The sequence below is a fragment of the Gobius niger genome, assembly GCF_951799975.1.
Source record: "Gobius niger genome assembly, chromosome: 17".
NCBI classification, from domain to species: domain Eukaryota; kingdom Metazoa; phylum Chordata; class Actinopteri; order Gobiiformes; family Gobiidae; genus Gobius; species Gobius niger.
This window is the reverse complement of record NC_136868.1, coordinates 9215080-9229210: the sequence shown is the minus strand read 5'-3', so window position 1 is coordinate 9229210 and position 14131 is coordinate 9215080. Positions and strand designations below refer to the sequence as shown.

Below are 14131 nucleotides of genomic sequence, written 5' to 3'. Positions count from 1 at the left end.
CTTTAACACCAACTCAGACTGAGACTCTGACATGACAAACTGTAAAAATCAGAGAAAAGTTTTGTTTCCTCTTTGATGTGCTAATTTAGTCTGAGTAATGAAGCAGATCTTTAGTAAATCCTCATTTACTCCTCATCTTGAGCAATGATTGCGATTACATAAAAATGCCACTGTCAATCAGTTGTCTTTCATTTTCATCCTGAGTAGAGATATTGTTGCATGTTGTAGTACTGCATAATTCTACTTTGGGATTCAAAATGGTGGGACTAAGGGTGATGTCATGTATATATTAAGACGTCAAGTAATTCACGGTAATTTCTTCATCAAGTGTAAGAAACTTTACCACAATATTCTCATTTACTAATGTGTCTGTGTTTCTGTAGTCGCTTATAGATCCAAATCTGAAAATAAAATTGGGCCAAAGATTTAAGGGAAACTAAACAAAACCAAATAGATAAGCACTATTTGAACGCTCCACACTTCGCATGTGCGTCGCTGAGAACCTATCACTCCCATCTTTTTTTCCTCCCAAGTCCTCAGTCTTTTTTTTTTTCTCTCCAGGCAGGGTGCGTGTGATTGTATACAGCAAATCATAGCACCGGTGAGCAGCTCCTCTCAGCCACCAGAGGGCGCCGTAGCAGTGGCGGTCGAAGCCTACGCTCGTTCTTTCCGCTTTAGTTTGGAGGATTTCTTGACGCCGCCGTTTTTGTTGAGCAGCTTCAGCACTTTGTCTTTGTGGTCCAGGACTTTCATCATTGTGTCTCGAGCTTCCGTCACCTGGTCCATCACCAGTTTACACCGCTGCATGTTGCCCTGAAGGAGACGGATTACAGTTTAGATGCAACTTATGTAAATATGTCAAAACTTGATTTGCAGGAGAGTAGAATGACACTTAAAAAAAAAAAAGGCAGTAATATATGACCTAAAATTTTGAGGTTTTTTTTTTAAGGCGAGACACTGCAGGTGAATAGGGGGGGGAAATGTAGAGATATCCATTTGAACCTTTTGCTGAAAATGTTTTCATATAAAAATAAGGCCTTTTGTGCATGAAAATGGCCAAAATTGCCAATATTTTCAGTGACGAAATCAAAATAGTGGATAGACCCAGATTAAAATGTATGGATTCATTTTATTGACATATTAGAAACAAATCTTGTTAATAATATGTTAACATGGATCTTGTTTAGTTTTTTGAAAAAAACGAAGCAAATGAAAAAATCTGTAAAAACTCAAATTCCGCCTTGTTTTTTTGGGTTCAAAGCTGAATAAATCAGGCTTGAAATTAGTTATTCAAAAGTCACTCTGGAAACCTAAATATCTGGTTAAGCCCAAGGCTGGAAAGTTTGGAATCCGTAGGAGCTACTGTATAAGTGGAGGAAAACCGGCCCTGAAGTTTTGTACTGATTGCGCATGCCTGAAAAAAGGAAGGAAACTAGATAAAAATCTTCACTTCGACCACTGCGTAAAAAATCAATACTGTCCCCTCCCGTGTCTCGCCTTAAATCAGCACAAAGCATGCAACTCTTTGGACCATAATTTGATGTGAAATTCTTATTTTTTTTTTCCTCACTGTGTAGATTTAAGGAACAGCAACTTCTCAATTTAAGTTGCTGTTGCTTCACTGCCTGGGGTGCAAAATGTTTCCCGATTGATACGGCTTAAATTAAGCTTATTAAGCTTGTTAAAAGCCTTTATTTTACATGGCTACATGGATTAAAAAGGAAACAGGCATCTCGAGTTTGCCCTGAGGAAGGCCTATGAGCAGAAACACGGTGGCTTCTTAATCCAGTTAACCATGCAAAATAAAGACTTTAGACTAGCTCTACCTTCATTGTTGTAAAACATGTTTAAAATTAGCTCAATTTAAAAAGGTGCATAATGCAACTTTTTATGCGGAAATAAAAACGTAATATTTGTGCGTAATTGACATTTTGTGACCCAGTGACTATGGGTTGTTATCATGACGCCTTTACTTTCCATCACGGTGGCCTCTACAACTCTCCAGGATCCAGGAGGTTTTGTAGGTTTTCTGGTAAGACCGTCCGCCAGCAGTGAAGAACTACAAGACACTCAAAAAACTATTGATCCTGAACAAAAAAAATAATCGTTTCACGTTGCATAATGCACCTTAAATCCATATCAATGAGGAAACATTTTGCACGCCAGGCATTTAGGATTGCACAATTGTAACAGCAACAAGCTCTACACAATGTGAACTAAAAGAAACCATCAATAATTTCATAAAACTATGGAACAAAGACTTGCATCCATTATGCAACTGTCCTGACTGGGGGTGTCGTTTACCTGCTCTATGATCGCCTTGAAAAATCATTAAAAATACAACATCATGAACTTCTACCTGATATTACAAATCAATTCAACATTCAATCTATGTTTTATTATTTCTGACGAGAAATCATGGTCCATAACCCTCACCTGGATGAGCTCGTTGATTCTGTGGAGGTCGTCGTCAGCTCCCGCCCTCTTCTTTGGGATCAGTCCTTCCTGGAGAGTGGACAGGCGGCTGTACACGTCATGCTCCAAATTTGACTGACAAAAAAATAAAGTAAAAAAGTTAACACAATGCAGATGTTTTGATGGCTACAGTAATTTTAATATTCCTTACAAGTTGTCTGAGCTGAGCAGCACACAGGTGGATCTTCCAGCCCTGAGCTCTGCAGGCGACACCTCTCTGGTTGGCCATGTCCTGTAAGGTGCCTTTTTTCTCTTCTACAATAAGGAAATATGCATTATGTAAATATTAAAATGCATTTGAACTCTGGAGTAAGCGGTAAATCTTAGGCTGAGGAGGACAGACCTTTGACCCTTATGTCGCTGTAGCGTTGAAAGTGGTGGTAGGCCGCCTTCCAGGGGTTTCTGTAGTGCCTCAGGAGGGTGACTGGGGGTCGCGGTCGGACCTGGACGTAACGCACTCCCTCTTCATCTGAGAGCAGCAAAAAAATTGCTAAATTAATATGGATCTTTTGTCATCGAATAATTAAGTTGAAATATGCGAGCCACCCTGATATAAGCCACCCAATAGATCCACATACCGACATATTCCCTGGGGGGAGACTCGCGCCTCTCGGCCCGGCCGGTGATGGGTCTGCCCGGGGCCCTTTCCTCGTCGGTGCTGTTGGTCTCCATCATCTCACTCTCCTCTGTGGAGATCACATGCTGCTGCTTCCGGGGTTTCTTCCGTGGAGAGGCGCCCGGGATGAGCTCTCCTGCTCCGGGGGCGTTCAGAGAGGCGCCCTGTGAGGTCAGAGCAGGGGCTGAGGACAAACTAGCATTGGGATCTGCAAGAAAACAGACATGGATTAGTAACACATTCACTAACACAGGGCAAGCATGAAAGAAGAATTTAATAAAAAAAAGAACAAATAAACTATATAACTAGGGAGCGCTTTTAAAAGGTTTTCTGAAACAAGCGTGTCAGGTTTGGAGGAAATATAATTGCACACAACAGAGGAACAACACTATTTGTACAAAGCAACATTTTGAGTTTGTTCCACTGCTGGCAGACTTGCCCCGAGTGATGGGAATTACGGCTCCTTACCGGGAGCAGAGTCTTTGGAATCTGCTAATTTCAAAGAGCCGTTCAAAAGACAGGCTCTCTTTAACCTCTCACCCCCCTTTGAACCAAGGGCATTTCCTCCAGTTCGGCTTTACCCAAATCTAAAAGCTTCTTCACTGGAGAGCAACAGTGTAACGCCTCATTCCTTTGTTACTTTTTGTTGAACTTTTGCTACGTTATTTGTTCTTTTTCGACACATTTTAATTGCTCTTTTGTTACTTTTTTGGTCACATTTTTGTTGAGTTTTTGCCGCTATTTTCATGCTTTTTTTTTTAAGCTTTTAGATTTCGTTAAATCCGAATTGGACAAAATGTGCTCGGTTCAGACAGAGGTTAAGAGATTAATATAACTTTTTAACAGCAGCCAGGTAACTCGCAAGGCACACTTTTTCATTTAAATCTAAATTTACAATGGGACTAATATTTACACTTTGAAAAACGTGTTTGTGGATAAAATAAACTAATAAAAAGAGGCTGTGACTGTCTGACAAATCGACTTTAATGCATAAAGCTTTCACTTGTGTGGCCTTCTCCATTGTTGGGCTGATACTTGCGTTTGTTTGGGGGAGTTCCGGGTAAAACTGACTGAAAAAATTGAGATCCGGTTCTAACCATTCACCATAAAAAGCCGGTTGGTTATGAACTTGACCCCCTTGCAAGCTGATGAACATGAATAGATATCCCCTTACCTGGATGGGAGGAGGTGTCCATAGGCTCCACCTCTTGCTTGACCTTGATGTCGGGGCAGGTGGAGCTGGCAGCACAGGCCGCGGTGCTGCTGGCCGCGGGCTGAGTGGGAGAGGCCACAGTGTTGGCCATGGAGGCGGGTACAGGTGGAGTGACCGCCATGGCGGCAGGGTGGGCCGACAGCACCGTGGAGGGCTGCGAGGGGGGCACAGGTCCCGGCGGGGCAGAGAGCAAGGCGGGGATGGCCTGAGCGATGTGCTGGGGGTTCACTGGGATGGGCTGCTGCTGCTCCGGAGTCTGGGCCTCCACTGTGGCCATGACGGGAGGGGCTATGGCCATGTGCATCTCCGCTTTGGGCTTCATGCTGTGAAGGAAACATCAGATTCTGCTTATAATGACAGTAAATATTAGAATGAGAGTTTTAAGTTGCACTTTACAGCACACTCGACCAAAAACAATCAGAATACTATGAGTATCTCGATTTTTCATAATGTCATAAAGTTACCCTGCAGGTCGGGGGGATCCTGCTCCTCTCACAGCCGTCTCCATCCGGGCAATGCCTTGTTCACTGGGCTGAACGCTGAGGGGCAGAGCTTTACGGACACCACTGAAGCACAGAAAGATACATTAAGGTTATAGAGTTAAGCGGCAGGGCAAAAATGATACCTTAAAAAAGGACATTGAGCATAATAAAGGCCATTGTGACTTTTGTTGAAGGCCGTTAGTGTCGCTGGTTTAAGACTCACGTTTGTTCATTCGCGGGCTTCTTTCTCAGGATGCTCGGCCGAGGAGAGGACACCAGGGTGGGGCCTCCTCCCCCGACTGACGGTCCCTGTGTGTGCGCCTGCACCATGGTGGCCACTGGCTGAGTCGCCCCAAACGTGGTGCTGATGGGGCTAGCTACGAAGCCGTCGGCCAAAACCACCCCTGCAGATAAAAGAAAATCATACATTGTTAGTTTCAGATGAGCGCAGCCTTTGCCAGAGGTGGTTGTTACTACATATACTTTTTTAGAAGGAAGTAAATAATCATATTGGATGGCGCTTCTCTCAAGTAGAAGCGGGGAAACATTACATAATATCGAAATTGCTGTATCGAGTGTATGTCAAAGAAATGTGTGTGGGGGGGATTATCAAAATAGGGGGAAAAAACCTTAACAAAAAAGAATAAGAAGAATAAAGCCCTTTTGCAGTCTGTTCAGTTATCTTTTTGATCGACAAAGCAACATAAATGTAGATGTTTGCAGCACATTTGTCGGCAAAAATATTGATTCATCATTGATATAGAGAAAGTCCCCACAAACATTGAGATATCAATATCATCCAGCACTACTCTCAAGAGATATTATTTTCATTTATTCCATACTACTGTGGTTGCTAGTTCACTACAGGAACAGCTGCTCTTTTGGGGACTGACAGACGTTTGCTTGATTTGACATTCAGTCTGGCACGATGAGGGTTCTGTTCATTTCAATGTGATATCGGTCACGTCATACCTGGTTTTGCTTCAGATGGCGCTTGTTGCTGTTGCTGCTGTTGCGGCTGCTGGGTGACACTGGTGGTCTGCTGTATTCCCTGTGTGGTGATGGCAGCGGAGGTGTGGAGGCCCTGGACTCCGATGGGCGCAGGCTGGATGCCCTGAGCAGTGATGGGTGCGGGCTGGATCCCCTGGGTGCTGATTTGAGCCGAGGGCAGACCGATGCGGTCCACTGCCATCAGCTGCATGTGGTTCAGATGCACTGTAGTGGCCACTCCTACCCCCGGCTGAGTGGGCAGGGCAGAACTGGGGGCTTGAGGAGTAACTGAGAGAAGGTTTGGAATATGACAATGAGGAAATTCCTTTTTCATTTGGTTTGCATTATAACAAAACAGATGTCTTACCAGGATATTGGCGGATAGTAGACACTGAGCTGCTAATAGGGGTGTAGGTGTGTGTCAGAGGGTAAGAGGAGGAGTATGTCGGCAGGAAATACTGGAATTGCACTGGGACTGGAGGCCTTTAAAAGAAAAAAAACAAAGAAACATTAGTAATGCACTGTCCATTGTTTGACAACAATCTGCAATGTCACCAGGTTAATTTCCATCCAGTGTTTAATTTTTATTTTACCCTGTTTGTTTTAAAGATGGGAGAGTCAGGCCACAGTGCAAAGCTGTCTCCAGCACATCCCAAATATTCTGTGGCCAGTTCATGCGTGAAAATTATGTCTCATGTTTCTAACCCACTCACATGATCTCGCTTCTTTAAAATGTGCACAAATAGTAATAATAACCTGTCACTCCTTGCTTCCATTGTGACTGGGTTGGGAGACGCCCGATGCCCAGGGATGGGGATGAGGTTTGCTCGCTCTCCCGGGTAATCCGACTGCACACGGGACGAGGAATGGGCAATAGGCTGAGGAACTACTTTTGCTGTTGACAAAAGAAGAGCAAAATTTAAGAATCAACCGGTGGATGTAGTGGAAGAGTATGGTGGAAAAAGAAAGAAAAAGGAACACACCGACTGGGATGGTGGAAGTGGTTACTGCTGTGGCATGAGAAGAGTGAGAGGCAACCGTCATGGTGACCAAGGTGTTACTGTTCATTTGAGTATGTGGGACGGCGCCTACAAAAGGGGAAGAATTGGCTAAAAGATCAAATAAAAATAGTATAAATTAAAAACAATCAACCAGTAATATTCGCTCTTTGAAACTTAAAGTACCTATAGTGGTGGTTGATGGCACAGTGTTGGTGGCCACTATCGGGGCCACTGTTGCGGCAGCGACGGGCGTCACGGTACTGAAAATAGATTTCTGTGGGTAGAGAGACCTGACAGTTAGCAATATGGCTGCCTTTAAATTACCAGAGTAACACTAGTGAAGCTGCACTACATGAGAAAAGGTTGTGATATTCAATAACCGTCTTAAAGTTTGTAAATATATGAATGTGATATTTTATTTCCACGGGTATGTCCAATTAAATAAATAAACAATTATAAATAAACAATCATGAACAAGTCACTTTTTTTTTATTTTTGGCACAAAATGTATAAAAAAAGACTTCAATCGGGGTAAAATGTAACTAAATTAAGAAAATAATGACAAAAACTTAACTTTTGCACATCTATGAGTTGTGACCATAAGATTTGTTTCAGGTAATAAATGTGTAAATTTCACTTAGATGGAAGACCTCAGCAATTTTGCTACATTTTTATGCTTCTTGGGATATGAATATTGCATCACCTTGCTGATATATTGTGCAGCTCTATTGGCCAGTGCACAATTGAGATGAGGTCAGGTGGAATTACTACTACTATAAAATAGACAAGTATATTCATGTAAGCATACTTTAGAATCTGAAAACTAACAATACATGAATTGTTGGCTGCTGTCACCTGGGTCATGGTGTTGGGAGGCTGAGGTTTCTGACCGCCCATGGCAGGGTGAGAGGGCAGAGTGATCCTGGTCGCTGTGTCCCGGGACGTTTGAGGTCTCTGAATACTGACAGTGGCTGGAGGGGGGTGAATGGTCAGCCCAGGACGTCTGAAATTAGTCAGTCATATTAGCAATGGTTCTTCCTGTGGTAATACTTTGAATAGATAACATTTCAGACTGCTCATTACCCATGGGCTACATCCGAGGAGTGTGTAACAGCTGAACTGATGACTGGAGACTGAGTTCTATTGGCCACTACAGTCGGGAGCACAGCTGTAGAAGTGGTCACAGCAGGACGAGACTGTAGAGGGGATAGGACATGTTGAGTTGGGGTTATGCAAAATAAGTTTAACTTCAGCCTAAAACCACAGTGTTACCTGAATGGTTTGGTGGATGATGTGCTGCACTGTGGGTTGGCCAGCGCCAGCACTTGCTCCCGTTGCTGGTCGTAGGACAGTTTTGGAACTGGACATGACCGCTGCTGCAGCAGCCCCTATGGGTCAAATTATACACGTCAATACATATCAATAATTAGATAATATTATAAAAGTATAGATTTACAGACTATACAAACCTCGAGGTAAATGAGAAGTGAATGTCTGAGGAGGGACAGGGGGTGTCCCAATCTGCAGAGCAGGGGCACTGCCTCTTATAATCTGAATATTAGCCGGCATCAAGTGGTGCAAATTACTAGAAAGACCCTATAATCAAACATTAGCAGATTAGAATGATTTAATTATCACAAACATGAGTCAAAGAGATCTATAAACTCACTTGTTGACCACTGATGGTGGCGACTGGAATTGAAGGAGTAGTAGCTACACTGCTTTCTAATGTAACTGTAATGTGACCAGGGACCTTAGGAATATGAGCCTGGTTGGCAATCGGTGCTGGCGCTATGAGTCTACTTGGCGGCATTGGAGACTTCAATACAGCCTTGAAAAGTGTTCACAAAGAGGAAGAGGCAGCATTTAAAGAATAAAACTGATATTAAGGAGGATTCCTAATGCAAACTCTTATTACCTTCATCTGTCCCTCAGTGAGCACAGCGGGCTGCACTGCCGGAAGATGCACTGCCGGGGCAGGTAGAGTCACAGGTGCGCCAGGCTGAATGGGCACCGTCTGCGGAGGTTGAGGGGGACCATGAGCCTGGACTTGAGGATATGGTCTGACCACCATTGTTTCCTGTTTGTCATCTCTGAATTGTACCGTTCCTCCCCCGGGAGCAGGGGGGTGATCAGGAGGTCCATGGTCTGCCTCACGATTACCATCTCCATCTGGACCCACAGCAAAAGTATTAAAAAAACACAGCTTTAGTGTGTGTCAAAATACATGGTGTTGTTCATGTGCATCAGTACTGCGTCACCTGCAGGATTTGACGGCTGGGTGACAGCTACAAGGTTCCCAACTGCAGGGATCTGTGGCGCTCCTCCGGTGGAAGCAGGCAGCCCGTGACGTGGAAATTGTTGAGAGCTCATTTCAAATAAACCGGGCCTAAAATGCAACGTTTCGCAGCGTCAGTGAAGCATTGTGCACAGACTGATCCAAACCACTCAACGTTATTATTAGCCGCAAGGTGGAGGGCATCAACAAGAGGGGAGCTGTAAAATAAAGCTGGCTGGCACAGAGGCACAAAGTAACATAAAGTGGATTACTTTGACAACTACGCATACGCACTAAAAGCTATATGACACAAAATAACCACAAAAAGGATGATTTGTACGAACTTAAGCCCTTTAAACACTGTAGTTGCACCTCGGTGTCTCGAAGGCAACCGCTCGGTCTCCCTTTGAACAGATTTGGTTGTTTCAGTAAATTGTGGCTAGGCAGACAAAATATGTACTGTCCTGTCAAACGATAGACACCATAATTGCACATTTTCAACAATTTTCTATAAAAGGCTACATTTTGAGCTAGCTTTTTAGCCTGCAAAATGCTAAATGCTAACAGTGGAGCCGCCTTTACTTTCCATCAAAACGCTTCAACCGGGGCGAACCACCGCTTACTTTGCACGTGCGCTTACACCGCCTTTACTTTTGCGTGGACCTCACCGTGTAGTGAAGGTAGAAACCGATCTTTGTTTGACAGATTACAAATTTCCCATCCGTCTTTTCTTTTTCCCCAACATGTAAGCCGGAAGTGTTTGCCATGTCACTGACCAATGGGAGCGCTCCAATCCGTTCAGGGACAACAAGGGGGAGGAGGAACGGACCAATGGGAGGCGGTTGTTTGTGTCACATGACTTGGAAAGGTATTTGATGATCTCCACTGGCGCTACTTCACTGCACCAGCTGACCGCCATTGACAAAAACACTGTCCAAAACTACACGTACGGTCGCACAATAGTCACACAACACCGAGGATACGATGTCTACATGTTGTGCTTGAAGTCTTGCTGAAACCGACACTGACGATGCAGTTCCTATGTTGTTTTTCATGGATCAATCTCCGAATAGAAATGCATTTTTCTCATATGCAATCAATGCGCCGGTTTAAAGGTTTATAGGCTACGTTTTAGTAGTGCAGCGATCTTTCTCCATTTCCACGTTTCAGAGTCGCTTTTCGGAACGAGCTCGTGTTTTTGTGGAGCATGTGCAACTTGCATTACAGTGATTGTGCCACAAGAGAGCAGCAGATCTCCATATCTGCATACCGAAGAGCAGAAGCGGATAGCCTCATGGGCTTGGAGTTTTGGGAATCAGTTTAACCTTTTTTTTTTTTTAAACCCCTGGCATAAGTGTTTGTAACAATACTATTAAGCTACTGTTCAATAAAAAAAGAAAAAGGTTTAAAGAGGGGGTATTATGCTTTTTTCAATCACATAGCCCCAGTCTATATCACACTACAATGAAGACGAAACCTTCTGTTGGTCTGTAAATGCAGTAAATTAGAATAACTGCCTTGTATAAAATTGCTCTCTCAAAATGGCTGGAGCGAATGTCTTGAAATAGGCCTCTGTCTCTTTAAGAACCTCTGACCCTTTCCGACACGCCCCCTCCACACGCTGTCTGTGGCATCAGTGGGGAGGGGGTTCTGCTGAGGAGCAGTGGTTGGTTACTCGGCTGGTGACGAAAGCTCGGAGGCGTCTCCAGAAGGTGGGGGCGTTCCTAGGAGGACTCAGGCAAACCTATCCCTAAAATGGCCGCCATCAGAGTTTTTACAGATTACTCAAAAATATGTGAATGTGCCAAGGCAACACTTCAGGCATGTTTTTAATGAGGGAATGCCATAATAACATGATGGAAGGCTTGAAAAAGTCAATTTTGCATAACACCCCCCCTTTAACCTCTTAACCCCTGCCAACCAAGAGCATTTTTTTCCAGTTCGGCTTTTCCCAAATCTAAAAACTGGAGTTTACAGCCTTTAAGTCAGATTAACGCCTCATTTGAAACAAAATGGACCTAAACAGATCTTTTTCCTTGCATTGTTGCTGTCATTTTTGTTGTTGTTTTTTTTACTTTTTTTCGTCATCACATTTTTCGTTTTTGTCACATTTCTCATAGTTTTTTGTTGTTGTCCCGTTTGGCATTTTTCTGTGATGCCAAACTGGAGAACATGTGGTCGGTTCAGGTGGGGGTTAAAGGAACAGGCCACCGTTTTTTTCGTACTGAAATATGTTCTTACCTGAGCTTAGACGAGTTGATGCGTACCTGTCTTTGTCAAAGATGTTGTTAGCATTTGGCCTCTCCCAGCATATTTCTATAGCTCCAAACAGAGGTGAAGTTGGAAGCGACCAAGCTCTTCCACGGCACGCACAAAGACCAGACAGGTACGTATCAACTCGTCTAAGCTCAGGTAAGAACATATCTCAGGCCCTTTCCTTCGCCTGCACATCCTCTTCACTGCACTGCACTGTCGAGTTCATCTGGATCTGTAGAGCTCACATCCCTGTGTGGCCCACTGTTCCTTCCATCAATATTTTGTGCAATTGCTAAAAGACAAATTCCAAATGATGTATGACCCACTATTCACGAAATGTTATTGCAAATAGAAAATAGTGTTATCTGGGTGTTCAATTCAACACTCAAAATGCTTCCGTCACGTTAGGCCTTTTAGCTATGTGTAAGCAAACCTGTGGAGTGTGGACTAAACCAGCGATTCTCAACTGTTGTGGGGACCCATTTTTGCCCTAGAATGAATTAGAGATGTATGAAAATACCAGCTATTTAGATAAACTTGCTATTTCAGTAGATAAATATTGAAAGAAATGAAAGGCTTGTGACCCAATGAGAATGGTTCCCTCTTTCTGGTGCCGCGACCCACCAGTGGCGAACCAGTTGACTAAAGTTTTGTTCAAGCTAAATGAATATAAACTTGTGGAAATGCACGTTAGAAACAAATTTATCCAAGCACAATCAAAGAGACACACAGAGACATCCCAGGACAAACTCCTCATTCACTACAAAAAGTAAATATCAAGCATTGGCTTAAATTACTTGAACTGAGGAAAAATATCTTGTTTTGACGGGTTTTCACTCATTTAGACCTTTTTCCTGATCTGACCAAGATTATTTTGCTAGTTTGAGGACATTTCAGACTAGTTCTATGGTAAATCTCGCTTGAAATAAGAAAGTAAAACTGCCAATGGGACGAGACCATTTTTCTTACCCCATTGGCAGAGAAACGTACTTGAAATAACGGTGAAATGTATTGAAACGAGTCAGAAATCTCTCAGAACATGTGAAATAATCTAGGTCAAATGCCCAACTAAATGTTAACTAGTCAAAACAACTAAAATTTGGATTATTATGCTCAAATTGAGACATCTAAATTAATCTAGTAAATGACTTTTTGCAGTGTTCTCAGGCCATTCCTTCACTATAAATTCATGAGTACACACAGTATCTGACATGAGCGGAAAAGCTAGAACGCCAATTTCAACAACAACTGTGGTTTGTGATAATTCAATAATAATCCATAACACATGCCACCTGGTTTCTGACGGGTTACATAAAAAGTACAAGCTTTGACACAGCCCCAAATTCCCCAGCAGCACTGCCTGACTCACATCCACCTGTTGGTATGTCCCTGGGAAACCGTGAAACCCTGCGGCCGATCATTCTTTGGATACTATTGTGGTCTAGTTAAAATAATGACACGGCGGATCGTAAAAGCAAAAGACCAGGTTAAAGATGGCGGACGGTCTTGTCTCATTATTGAATACTCATACTTTATCACCGTGTATAGAGACATTTCGGACTAGACTTTGACAGGTATAGCTCACACCTGGTTGTGTGATTTTAGCGCTGACTCAAGCGTAATTGTGTTTGTAAAGTAAGTGTCTGTTAATACATAGACAATAACTCATTCATGTCTTCCCACACTGACTAAGTATAGTGGGAATGTGTTGATTCACTGAAACTGCCGACAGTTAAGCCATTTGACAAGTCAACTCTTTATTTCATCAGGCACATTTTATCAGGAAAAAAAGGTAATCACACAGCATTTAACTGTTAGACGAGTAGCCTATACCTGACATACTTGCAACTGCCATTAAATTATCATTAAATTACTTTAGTTTGTTTGTTAGAAATATAGCTACTCACAACTGTCTCTAGGACCATATTAATAATGGGAAAAGTTGGCAAAGAAGAGGTTAAATTTCACAGTATATCAATATATAGACCTTTTCATTTACTGCAATTATTCCAACGTTAATGCATTTTCCTTTTAGCTGGAACAGAATGAATTGTGGTGTGGTTACTGACGTCAGACTCGCAAATCCCATTTGTTCCACTCATTTTGGCATTTCGTCACCGTTTGCACTGTGGTGCCTTTTCAACAATTCACTTTTAGCCCTGCCAAAATTACCCCGAAACCTCTGAAAAATGCCCTTGGAGCAACGCTTGGCTGCAGCAGGGAGGAATAATCCCAGTATCGATTGCTTTTGGCTGTAATTCTGACTTTCTCTCACACCACACACTGCGGGAGAATAGCCACAGGGCCATAGTTTGGAGTCTGTGTCACGTTTCACCTTACCTGGAGCTCTGGTCTCTTCTGCCAATAGTTTCACAAATGTTTTTGGGCTAAATCTACCACATTAAATCCCCAGAATATAACACACTAGTCTGTAGTGTATGACTGGAACACAGACAAAAGTGTTGTGCAAACATCACTGGGGAAGCCAACAAATTCTTAGAACTATTTTCATATTAGGAATTTATTTTCTATAATTATTTATCTATGAGTGTTTATAGTGTATAGCCACAAAATGAGCTGAGTTTCCAAGAGTTTGTTTTCTCCAAACTCTTTTTAATGGAAGTTGATGGAATTGGAACAAAAACGTGGTGGTTGCAGATGTGTTTTGTATTTGTCTTCTCTTAATATGTGAACTGTTTATTGTTGCTGCCTCTTTGGCCGCGAACTCTTGCAAAAGAGGTTCTAAATCTCAATGAGTGTTTACCTGCTTAAATGAAGGTCAAATAAATAAATATATGGCTGCAGTAAATCATTTACCAG

General features: G+C 42.8%; 1 protein-coding gene across 2 annotated transcripts; it reads right to left on the bottom strand.

Moving 5' to 3' along the window:
* Positions 1 to 217: 217 nt before the first annotated feature.
* Positions 218 to 9838, bottom strand: sap130a (Sin3A-associated protein a). Of its 2 annotated transcripts, none has more exons than XM_079575472.1 (21): positions 9724 to 9838; positions 9040 to 9166; positions 8696 to 8956; positions 8447 to 8608; positions 8247 to 8373; positions 8050 to 8165; positions 7861 to 7973; positions 7633 to 7780; positions 6961 to 7051; positions 6760 to 6885; positions 6533 to 6671; positions 6144 to 6259; positions 5759 to 6064; positions 5010 to 5190; positions 4769 to 4870; positions 4266 to 4627; positions 3054 to 3299; positions 2819 to 2944; positions 2627 to 2730; positions 2437 to 2550; positions 218 to 813 (listed from the first exon to the last, which is right to left on the bottom strand). In XM_079575472.1, the coding sequence occupies exons 2-21, from the start codon at positions 9148 to 9150 to the stop codon at positions 655 to 657; spliced, it is 3210 nt and encodes a 1069-aa protein (XP_079431598.1). In that variant the 5' UTR covers positions 9151 to 9166; positions 9724 to 9838; the 3' UTR covers positions 218 to 654. The 2 variants fall into 2 exon arrangements, with proteins under 2 accessions (XP_079431598.1, XP_079431599.1); XM_079575473.1 differs by having other exon boundaries at positions 6760 to 6864.
* Between the last annotated feature and the right edge of the window lie 4293 nt (positions 9839 to 14131).

Coding starts and splice junctions, on each gene's coding strand:
- sap130a (XM_079575472.1), bottom strand. CDS start 9,150: ATGAGCTCTCAACAATTTCCACGTCACGGGCTGCCTGCTTCCACCGGA. Junction 6,672..6,759: donor CACTTCCACCATCCCAGTCG/GTGTGTTCCTTT, acceptor TTTTGTCAACAG/CAAAAGTAGTTCCTCAGCCT. Junction 5,191..5,758: donor GCCATCTGAAGCAAAACCAG/GTATGACGTGAC, acceptor TTTTATCTGCAG/GGGTGGTTTTGGCCGACGGC.